Below are 12200 nucleotides of genomic sequence, written 5' to 3'. Positions count from 1 at the left end.
TAAAAATAACGTGGTGGTGTAGGAATAAAGTGGGGTGGTGTAGGGAGTAACCTTTTTTTTATTAACGTTAAACAACAAAATAAAAAATCTGGGGAGTTGCTCCCTCCACCCCCACACATCTCTTCCTCCACCTCCCCAATTTTCTAAAATGCCAATTATATCCTTCTAAAATGACAATTATGTCCTCAAAAGTTAAAATTTTTTATTTTTATTATTTTATTATTTTAATTTATTTAAAACTTCTGATTTACTTCTCTGCACCTCTTCCTCTCTTCCATTTCCGTTTACCTTTCTGTCTTCCGTAAAGCTTCTTCTCCATTTCTCCATTTCCGTTTATCATTTTCTCTTCCGTAAAGCTTCTTCTCCATTTCTCCATTTCTCCATTTCCGTTTATCATATATAACATTTAAAATTATAAATTTAAATATAAATTACTGTAAATAAAATAAACAAATAAAATAAAAACGAAACGAAAAAACAACGCTGCCTCTGGACTGATGACATCCTTCAATGGATGTCAACATCCGTTTAAGGCAAAACGGATGTCGACATCCGTTTCGCCTTAAACGGATGTTGACATCCGTTGAAGGATGTCATATGTGGCTTATTGCAGGTGGCAGAAGAACCAGAACTTAAACGGAATGAAAGTATAATAGCTAAAGTCCAAACTACTAAGTACAGATACTAAAATCAGGTCAATGATAATCACAAAATAAAATAATATATATATATATATATATATATATATATATATATATATATATATATATATATTAACTACTGGTTTAGAAAGGATTACATTACAGCTTGCATTGGAGTTTTGTAGGAAACGTTGTAGTGTAAGGTTTGTGACCTAACTTGAATAGAATTTCTATGAAAATCATAGTCAGGACCCATTGACACTAAATTTATCACACACTGAATTACTTTCTCTCCATATATCATGCCTCACAGTAACTGTGTATAACAGACAAGAAGAACAATACAAAAGAAGGGAATTTGAGTAAACACATAATTACAAAGGGGTGATCATTTAAATAGTCATTAATCATATAATAATGCTGATACAGAAATTTTATATTGCAAATAAGACCTGTTGACAGGTTTCATGCGATCATTAGCCTTTCGATTTTCTTAGTATTATTTTCACCCTTTCAATAATACCAATTAGTCTCTTAATATTGTGAAAGTGGAAGAATATTCAAACAAATGAATTCCGAGGAAAAGATTAAAATAGTTATGTAGGACATAACAGTATAATAATAGTGTAAAATAATCCCTGGCCAACATTCTGAAACAGCACGGGATTGAAGGGAGTTGAAACTTCGTTAAGGAAACAGTCGAGGACAAAGTGACTTGATATTAGTGATAGAATCTGTATCAAAAGACTGTATACAGGAATTGTATATGCTTGATGCATGCCTGTGGTCCATTTTCTGGTGTCACTATTCACTTTTCTCTATTAATTTACAGTCCACCATTATCAAGTGGCTCATTTTATATTGCCACACCTTGTTTTAGAAGCAATTAACAGTACAAAAAGTAGGATCCACGTAACACGACTTTGCCAACAAAACTACTAGCTACCACTGGGAAATACCATTTCATCGGTTAAAAAAATCATGTTTCAAAAAGTATAATATCATAATTTTCAAACCAAAAGTATAACATTTAAAATTATAAATTTAAATATAAATTACTGTAAATAAAATAAACAAATAAAATAAAAACGAAACGAAAAAGCAACGCTGCCTCTGTACGGATGACATCCTTCAACGGATGTCAACATCCGTTTAAGGCAAAACGGATGTCGACATCCGTTTCGCCTTAAACGGATGTTGACATCCGTTGAAGGATGTCATCCGTAGCGTTGCTTTTTCGTTTCGTTTTTATTTCATGGCTCATGCAAGGATTATAGGCTTGGATATTAAAAGGATTATTGGAAGTATGGGAAGACTTTAGGGTTTAGGATTATAGGAAGGATTATGACTACGTACCTGAAGAGGAACCACGACAAGGACACTACACCATAAACGCACTGCACCACCTACTGTACCGAGAACAAGAGGAAGATTGCTTGATAATTCTTTTCACGATCACCAAGCTTTGCAGAAAAATATTTTACTCATACAAGGAACTACGTAGGTTATCAGTTAAATATGTTATAAATGAATAAAATTAAAAAACAATAATTTTAAAAATAAAATTTTACTGAGGGGCAAAATAGTAAAGGAAAGGTGGAGGAAGGGGCAAAAAAGTAAAGGGGAGGTGGAGGAAGAGATATGTGGGGGTGGAGGGAGCAACTCCCAAAAATCTGTTCGCAAGGCCCAAAAAAAAACCCGACAACAAGTCCCACTTAACTATAGTGCAATCAGGAAAAAAAATTGATTCTTCAAATCCAAGGAAACGTAGGAGAGAAAAAAAATGTTACACAATACCTTTTTGTAAATTAGAATGGTTGTTATTTTGACACACACAACAAAATTTATATTTATTTGATTTATCTTTTATCTTTTATCTTTTTTTGTTAAAATATAAAAGTTTACTTTATTACGATTATTTTACTTATATCAAATAAAAATGATCCCTATCGGATCAAGTTGACTAATGATACTTTGATATCAAAATTTTGTTTACACTTATTTGATGTTTTTTTTCGTTTATAAATACAAAAAGTATTTTTTATTATTTCCCTCTTATAATAGATTATCAAATAATAGTTATAGGGTAAAAGAGTCCTTGGTGTTTTTATGGATTTGAGATTTCTAGACATATTGGAAGGTAAGGAAATTGATCGTTCTCATAGTCAGAAAAGGGGTTTTGTTTGGGCAAATAATTCTTAAAAACAATTATTTATGCATTTCCATGTATAGTGGCAGCTCCAACTTGGAAATAACATCCTATATTTCACTGAATTCAATTTCTTCACATTAGTGAAATAATTTGTTATATTAATTTTCACACCACAGAACAGATTAATTTATGATATACGTTGAAGTTCTTTTTTAGTAAGAGTATATCATGGGAACGAATGAATATTTTTATATCGTGAAATAATAGATATCCCGATTAAAAGATACATCCTAAAATTGATAAATAGTGATAGGAAATACGAAAATCCAAATCAAATTGAAATTGGTATCATGGCCATAGTGGTTTGGTGCAACGACAATTTAGGAAGGTGTTTTTCCAAGTAGGTCATGACAAAGATGCCTTGCTTTTAGGTTTTGTTACTGTATGAAGTAAGTTATGCCTGCACTTCCACAAAGAAATAATTAATGTAATTTTCGTCCTTGAAATTTAAATACTCTTTAACTTTACGTATTTAATAAAAAGTTAAATATGATTTTAATCTCCAAACTTTGACACATAATTATAATTTATTTATATTTCAAATTTTGATATACTTTGTATACCGTATGAGCCGGACGACCATAAAGCCATCATGTGATCAACCTAGTCGAACAGTTCATAATGAACGGTCGGCGAAAGTCCATAATCAAGTATTCCTCCAAATATTAAGGTAAATAATGAGTAGAGGTATTGAGCTGGGATTGAGCCGTAATTAAGATTCTATTAATCCTAAACCCATGAAAAAAACTATAAATAGAGATTAAAGTAAGAGGTAAGAGATTACATTTACGGTGCATTTATTATATATACAGGTCAAAACTGTTACATTGAAATAACTAATGGACAACCTACTGACTTTGGCATCGGAGCACCTTGACCTCTCAATCGAAACACTTTCATTTACAAACTTTAAAAATAATTAAATATAATTTTTTTAATTTAACTGTGTTAAATCTATTGGATGTGTTAAACATTTTCATGTTTATATTTAAATTGTTTTAAAATGTTCTCACTCAAATAGCATTATAAAATATGATTTAACAAAAAAATAATATCATTAAATTAAAAATATTATATTCATGCACGAGTTCAAAATACATATATGCAATAACAGCAGAAGAAAGATTTTTGTCTAAACTTTGAGACAGTAAAGACACAGAAATGAAATGCGGGTCGTCGGCTAGGAGATATTAATGGTGATGGTGTTTGGAGATAAAGTTTGGACATTTTGTAGTTTAGAAAAGTGGTTATGTTGGCGCATAGTGAAAGGAAGTATAATAATGGGCACGTTCCGCAGCTTTTGTAAAGCGAGAAAGAGCTTATGTAAGTAGATGTCGGCGATTTGTTCTGAGGTTGATTTTGGCATGTTATTATATGTGGCTCATTCTGATTACTAGACAACACACACTATCTCTCTTTTTGACTTCATGTCGTCACCGACTCAATCTTTCCATTATTTCATTACACCCATAACCAAAATACACTTAATCCACCCACATAAAGGAACACTCACAACATATGTAAGCTTCTCCATCAACTTCCTCTTTCAACAACTACATCATTCTTGCAAAATCTCCTTTTTCTTCTGCGGGTTAAGATTCTTTTTTCTATTTTTTCATGTTTTTATTATTATATAGTTTTGAAAAAAAAAACAAATAAAATACAGACGTGTAACACATAAGGAGGAGTGTTACGATATTGATTAATTTTTCAAAATCACCTAAAGAAATGGATAGGCTTTTTTTCATAATTATATAAGAATATTACACTAAGATATCTTAATTGGATTATAAAAAGTTGATGAATAAAGTAAATGCTTAGGTGAAATGACTACCAATGGAACATGTCTGCTTGGGATATATAGACGGTCGTTAAAAGTAGTTAAAAGTCAATTAATGTGATAACGATTATTAATGGACAATTAACAAGTATTTTAATGACTAATAATGATCAATTAATATGTTTCTTATTATAAACTCTATAAATATAGACTTGACATGGTAAAGTCACTTTTTTAACATAATTCAATTCGTTAAGACTTGTGAAACATATATGACTTAAGCATCAGAATGTTTTTTCCAAGTCAAATACTGGTACACTTTTTTAACATAATTCAATTCATTAAGACTTGTGAAGCATATTTGACTTAAGCATCATAATATTTTTTTCAGGTCAAATACTGATCAGTTTGGAAAAAAATTGTAAAGAGGTGTGAACGCATGAGATTAGAAATGAATTAGAACCAAAACAATCGTTCATCAACCCTAAACCAAAACAATTATATATATAATTGTTAAACCAATTTGCTGAAGAAAATACTTAACTTTATCACCATATTTTTTTAACTTTTTCATCTTAATTATAGTTACATATTACGCTCGTCAAAATCAGATAATGGGCAAAATCTACAATAATAGTGATGGGAATGGGTCCATGAAGGATTATGATCTTAAAAGTTGTGTTAACATATATGTAGTACAATACAAAAAGTTATAAAGTTCGAGACCAAACATGTAATGTTTTCAGGTGCCATATCAATTGTCATGCAGAGGTGAATTACCGGAAATATCACTAAAATCCGTTGATAACCTACCGCCGTATTATACACATGTAGGGTAACATAAATAAATTCGTAATTTTCACAATACTGTAATCTGAGGAATTTCATGATGTACTCACTTTCAACAAATGTCACACAATATAAAATTATTATAGAAAAAAACATTTTAACGGAATCCAAACTGGAAAAGGTAAAAAAGAAAACACCAGTTTGATATTTTTTTTAATCATATAAAAAATTACATCATTTTCAATCCAAATTTTTAAAATAATAAATTTATAATTTTTTTTATTCAATATAAAATTTAAATTCCATTCTTTTATTGATTAACAATGTTTCAAAGTTGGTATTCACGGGTGCATTGCGTTTGTGACAGATACGTTTGTCTTCTTTCACTTCTGTTGTTTTATGCTTTTGGTATTCAAATATATTTTATTTGAATCCTTCACTATCAAAAAGAATAAAGGTCAAAACAGATTAAAAAAAGGAAGAAAATACTAAGACCATAAAGAAGAATTTTTTAGTCAATATTTAATATCCTTACGTGTTATTTTAAATATTTATAGCATGATCTATTTGCAACTTAATAGATGACCTTTTATTTCTCAAATCATTTGTAATATAAGAAGAAATCTATTAATACACTTTTGAATCAATTTCCTTTCGGTTGAGTAACTGAAATCCGAAGTAGCATGGACATCTTTTTGTGATATTAGATTCGTTCTGTCTTGTTTTACCATAACGGAATGGAAAAAACTGTTTTTACAACCCCTAATTTTATTATAATCATTTAACAACTTTAAATACTAAAACAAAATATTAAATTAATTTATTTAATTAAACTACTAAATAAAAAAAACATTGAAAGAGATCGTAGGATGCAGTATAAAATTAGAAAGGTGTACGGATCATTAGCCTCCCAGAAAAACCACTTTAGAAATAGTAATTTTTTTAATGTTTTTATCATTAACTATTTTTAGGTTTGTCTTTTGAGGTAACAATTTTTACAATAAAAATTTATAAAAAAGAAAAGTACGAAAAAGTATAAAAAATTTCTCAAGTCATACTTCTTAGACTTAATCTCTTAAATACAGATAAAGAAAATTCAATTGAAAAACGAGTGATGATACACATAAACGTCTAATTTTCTATTCAGCCTATCCAACATTAATCAAATAATACTTTTATTTTAAAATATAAAAAAATTTAGACTGAATCAACTAGGAAAAAAAATTATTTTGAATGGTGTACATGAACTTTTTTTTTCTTATAAAATAAAACATCCACTACAAATATTTAGTTAAAATTCATATTTAAAAATAGGAAAATAAATCTTTAACCACTTTTTTTTTTTATAACTTTTTAACAATTGGACTGTTCAAATATACAAACCAATGAAATAATCACACGTAAAAAAATTATTAAAATCTCATTGTCCTTAAAAATATTAGCATACATTGATTTTAAAAAACCTTAATCAAAACATTTATGAAACATCTTTAGTAGAACAGTAGACATGCAAAAAGAGTAGCATGCCCTTGTTCTCAATTTACACAGGTTTTCTGAAGTTCGTAAGTCAAAAATAACTCCACAAAGTCTCTGCAGCTTGTTTCTCCGGCGAGTTATCGGACGGTGGCGGGCTCATTCTGGGCGGCGACAGAAGCATTCCTCCGGCCATGTCAACCAGAAGACTTGGCATGCCGAAAATGGCTTCCTCGTCAAGGAAATCATTTTCAAACCTCCAGGTTGTCGCATCGATGTGGGTAGTTTCAGTTTGTGATGCAATGTTGTGGGAAGCTTCAATTTCAGCCTTCATCATTGCGGCCGCAGCGGAGGCAGCAGTGCGGATATCCGCCGCAGAGTTGGTTGCAGGGATTTGATACTTGGAAACGGAGTGAGGGAGGTTGAGAACAGCGCCGTCGCCTTTCAAGGCCAATGCTGCGACGTCGTAGGCGGCGGCGGCCATCTCCGGCTTGGGGAAGGTGCCGAGCCATATGCGGGAGGCCTTGCGCGGCTCGCGGATTTCGGAGACCCATTTTCTTCCCCGGGAACGGATTCCTCGGTAGAGTGGGTGCTTCTTGGAAGAGAGTGAGGGAGCCATGGTGGTGCTGTTCTAAGGTTAACGGTGTTTGTTGGTAAGAGGTGATATTTGGAGGGACACTATAACTTGCATATATAACACCAGGAAAATCATGCATCACACTTAAATTAAAAAGGGCTAATTCAGAAGTGGGGTTAGATCAGGAAAGAAGGGAAAATGAAGAAAAAATGAGATAATTTTGATATGAAAAAAAGATTGGCGAAACCAAATTATTAAGGATCATCATATTTTGAGAAGTCCATCGAACACTTTATAATTTACTTTTAGATTAATATAGTTATTAAAAAAAAAAGATGAGAAAATAAATGTCAGATGAATTAAAAAATTGACCAGGGGATGATTCTTTCTAATTATTTTTTACATTAAAAAGGTTAAAGTATATAAAGATACTCTAACTACTTAGATGTGACCACGGTAGTCAGATTACTAGATGTATTTAATGCGATTACAATGTTTGGGAAGAAATCTTTTCCTGATACTATGCAATTAACGGTCGATCCACCGGTAAAACCTTAAAAATCGGTCACACATTTTACACAATAATCAAACTCCTCCGAGATTGAGAGGATTTATACACACAGGTGATAAGAAGATTTTATTTTATAATGAAACTGATAACGAGGTTTTACAACAAATTATCTTAAGTCATTTATTAGAAATGAAGAAATATTCTTTTTGAAATTGATTATTTATTTTCAGTAGAGAACTTATGGTTCATCTTAGAACCTCAATTTTATGGTGGGAGACAATGTTTTAATCCTAAATTTGTCAAGTAATATATTTAAGATTAATCATTCTTCATTCCATATATTGTTCGTTTTGGATTCTGTGTTTCGTAATGATTTTATCTTGAAAGACATTCATATAGTAAAAGAAATATTTAAACTCTTATTAACCTCCGTTCCTAAATTAGGTGAAACTATTGAACATTTTTTCTATTTATTTCTTACACATATTAAATTGCTTATATATATATATATATATATATATATATATATATATATATATATATATATATATATATATATATATATATATATATATATATAACTCTTATTTACCAATCCAAATATCTTATCATATATTTTAAAAAAAGTTTGTATAAATCCAGATTTTCTCATATGAATACAATTTCACAACTTTTAGCTAATGTAGAACTTCATGAAATATTTGTCCTTACTGTTGCAGTCACAAGCTACCTGAAGTGTTGTCTGATTCTGTTTCCACATGTTTCACTACTATTATAATATTTTTGGTATTCTGGGTCCAATTGTCATTCCCTTCATTTACAACTAAATGTGATACTTGAATATGTTTTCCGTTGTTGTCTAGTGACATGGAAAATCATATGACAGCATTAGATATCAGAAAAAAAAAGAGTTTACATAATGAACCAATATAATTATCAAATCATTACAAATATTTTATTTTACTATATATATATGTGTTAACAGTCACATTTTCTAAAATATAATTTAATTAATTATTAATGTGAAATGTTTGTATTTGATCCCTCAACCTTGTAATGATGGATTCAGCATGACTGAAATTGTTCTAGTAAGCCTATCCTATAAAATAATATTCATGTTTATCATTATTTAATAGTATAAAACAATTTACTATTTGAATCAGTTTCAGATCACACACATGTGTCTTATATATTTAAAAAACTTGAAAAAAAAACATATAATAAAAATAAAGAGAAAAAAATTATATATATAATAATCTAAATCACAAGCCCTGATTAACTTTTCCTTTGACAAAACTTGAGAGGTGGGATCCAAAAGGGTTGGCCTGGACACATACAGAAACCAATTCGTGTATACAAGTTCATTCAATAAACCTATCTGTAATTATCATTTACAAATATACGATTTTCTTAAAATGTTATGAGCATAGAGGTTTATAGTATTCATTTGTGGACCCTAAAATATTCTTGAGTTTTCATTTCGAAATAGATATTTCATAATAATGCAAAATTTAAATTCTAAGGGGAATAAACAGGCTGCTTAGTCCAAACAGACCCAATATAACCAAAGTCCAAGTTGATTGATAATTTGCCAGTCAAAATGGCAACGCTACTGAGGCTATAACAACAGTGTGTAACTAATCCATCTATGGCCTCGGTCGAATTATATTTTATGCAGAAAGGGTGGTGTGATGAATGGACTGTTTTATCTCAGGTGAATGCAAGTGGAAGAATTACAGTGTTTATGGAGAGCCTGATCCTCAAATACAAAATAGTTTAGGGCGAAAGCATCCTGAAGTGTGGAAAATGTTTTATATCACCAAAGAGAATATTTGATCTCCTCTGAAAAATTTGTCTAAATCGAATAATATAAAGTATGGCTAGTCACTCTTGTCCGCCTAACCAAACCCACTTGAAAAGGAGTTCAGTGCTTATGCAAACACATTCAGTAACAAAACACGATTAAACGCAGACAAAGCAGTATCAAGTTCGTAGTGAATTATAAAAATCTATATTCACAATAGTGTAGACCTGCAACTTATTCATTTCTTCTGTTCCTTGTCAACCTTGGTGTCTGTTTGCTCTGGAATTGGTTGTATTCTGACATAAGGTTTCCTCGTTAAAGTCTCTCCTCTTAGAGCAGCAGTATATCGGTCATTAGTATCCTCCTTCCGCTGTAGTTCTCCGAGGTACTCTGCCAGTCTCTCTTTATTCACTTGCCCCATCATCTGATACGTAATTAAAGAAACTACTTCGTTAGGATTTTCACCAAAGAAAGGAAATCACCTCGATGAAACAAGTGCGAACTTGATTATTTAATTCAACTTAACAAGTTATTTAACTTCTAAGATAAACGGAACTTCTATTCCAATCCAAGATAAATCTTGTTGGTTACATATGTAAGTTTAAAATGATCATGACAAAATTATCAAAATGAAATATAGGAATTGGCGAAATTAAAAATGTGTGAAGAAAATACACACAAGAATGTATCATTTTAAGAAAAACCTACACAATTAAATGGATAGAAAGTTGAATCCCAGATTATGCAAAATGTGGGATCCAAGATACATTGACAATTCACCCTATGGTTCTGAACAGTTCACAGCCTCACACCTGCAGGCTCCATATATGATTAATGTATAGTTAATTTGTTATGGAGAGGAAAAGTAGTCAACACGAAGTCAAGAAAGTATATATCGGACTTTGGCAGACATGGTCCATGAGATCTGAAGACTTGTTTCCGAGCCAAACAGTTCACAAGGAAGTTTCCCAATTATTTATCATAATGGTCACATGAAGGGTACAGGCCCGGATTAAAAATCGAAGAAGGCAGAATGATGGAAAGCACCACCTGACAGCACTAGAAATAAAAAACAGAGATTGAGGTAGCCCATTAATTAAGCCCGGGCGGCTAAAGTATTGGAGTTGCACCTGTATCTGATACTGATAGACCTATAATAGTTTTAGAAATGTATCCAAGGAGAATAGTCCAATTTTATTGACTGATGTTTGAGATGAGGCTCCAAAATTTTGAGTAGGATTAAAATTACACATGGATCTATGTTTCCCCTCTATCGTTATGCTATAGCTAATAGTAGGAAATAGCTAGCTGAGTAGGACCAATGATGCTTCTTTGACACTCTGAAAGGTATCGGGGAAAGGAATGTAATTTTGAACAAATATGAAAACAACAAATTCAAATATGTAACAACGGCCTTTGTTGTCATCACAAGTATTGTTTTTGTAAGAGATCCCTGTCATCCACTGATATAAATTATAATTGTGCATTACAGTTACAGAATAAAGAGAAATGATCAGTGTCTCCATAAATATTGTGCATATATGCCGTATCATATTTCCAATTTTTAAGAGTTTCTTGTATCCCTATATGTGTGATGTATCAATCATACTAATGTCATACAAAATATCTAGGCTTCTCTTCACGGTAAACCCATCAGCTAAGGAATAGAAGAAATAAAGAAAAATGTAAAACAGATCCAAATGACTATTTGTGGCTTCTCCTCTTCTCTATTTCCCTATAGAATTCCTTCATTCCACTTCCTTGGGAAAATGCCCTTCTTCATTCTCTCCACTCCTACTACTGATTAACTTCCAGTTCATTTGCCATAACCCACCCAGGTGATTTTATTTTTCCCCTTGCTTCCTCTCCCGCTACTTCTTTCCACACTCAATGAGTTACAAATATATAACGGACAAATTACCAGCCAGCAGCCGCAAAAGTATATACTAAATTTGAAGTAGTGAATAAACAAAGATAACAATCCTAATCCTAATCCTAAAAAGGTTTAAACTTTGTGCATAAAGAAATAAAAAGAAAAGGATTGGAAGGGCGAAGAAGAGAGTTACCAATGATTCGGGACGAGCACTTCTGCGAAGATGGGTCTCGAGCTGCTCGTTGCGCGTGTTAGTGAGTTGCATGACGCCATAGCCTATGACGCCCGGAACGACGCCGCATATGGTGGCGAATGCAAGGAAGAAGGATTTGGATTCGGGGGTCCTCCTCACAATCCATTTCCACGCCATCTCGCCCTTTCCTCTCGCCGCCCTTCCCCCTTCTCCAGACCTTTCTATGCAAAACACAAAATTGTTGTACTTTTATTTGAATTTATTTTTGGTAAAAAAAAAACAGTATATTTGTGTATCAAAAGTCAAATATCAAATATATAAATGTAAAGAAAATGATGTGTTTACAG

The 12200-nt window shown here is 31.6% G+C and overlaps 2 protein-coding genes across 2 annotated transcripts; both read right to left on the bottom strand.

Annotated features, from left to right (window-relative positions):
* Positions 1-6790: 6790 nt before the first annotated feature.
* Positions 6791-7844, bottom strand: LOC108335575 (ethylene-responsive transcription factor ERF027). The gene has a single exon (XM_017571608.2). The coding sequence runs from the start codon at positions 7512-7514 to the stop codon at positions 6990-6992; it is 525 nt and encodes a 174-aa protein (XP_017427097.1). The 5' UTR covers positions 7515-7844; the 3' UTR covers positions 6791-6989.
* Positions 7845-9792: 1948 nt separating this feature from the next.
* On the bottom strand, positions 9793-12109 carry LOC108335221 (uncharacterized). Its single transcript, XM_017571187.2, has 2 exons — positions 11854-12109; positions 9793-10211 (listed from the first exon to the last, which is right to left on the bottom strand). The coding sequence occupies exons 1-2, from the start codon at positions 12028-12030 to the stop codon at positions 10026-10028; spliced, it is 363 nt and encodes a 120-aa protein (XP_017426676.1). The 5' UTR covers positions 12031-12109; the 3' UTR covers positions 9793-10025.
* Positions 12110-12200: the final 91 nt, after the last annotated feature.

This window comes from Vigna angularis, chromosome 10 (assembly GCF_016808095.1).
Source record: "Vigna angularis cultivar LongXiaoDou No.4 chromosome 10, ASM1680809v1, whole genome shotgun sequence".
NCBI lineage: Eukaryota > Viridiplantae > Streptophyta > Magnoliopsida > Fabales > Fabaceae > Vigna > Vigna angularis.
This window is presented reverse-complemented; position numbering and strand designations above follow the sequence as displayed.

Excerpts from the sequence above, each read along its gene's own strand:
- LOC108335575 (XM_017571608.2), bottom strand. The coding sequence starts at position 7,514 with ATGGCTCCCTCACTCTCTTCCAAGAAGCACCCACTCTACCGAGGAATC.
- LOC108335221 (XM_017571187.2), bottom strand. The coding sequence starts at position 12,030 with ATGGCGTGGAAATGGATTGTGAGGAGGACCCCCGAATCCAAATCCTTC. Across the intron at positions 10,212-11,853 it reads GTGCTCGTCCCGAATCATTG|ATGATGGGGCAAGTGAATAA; the intron begins GTAACTCTCTTC and ends ATTACGTATCAG.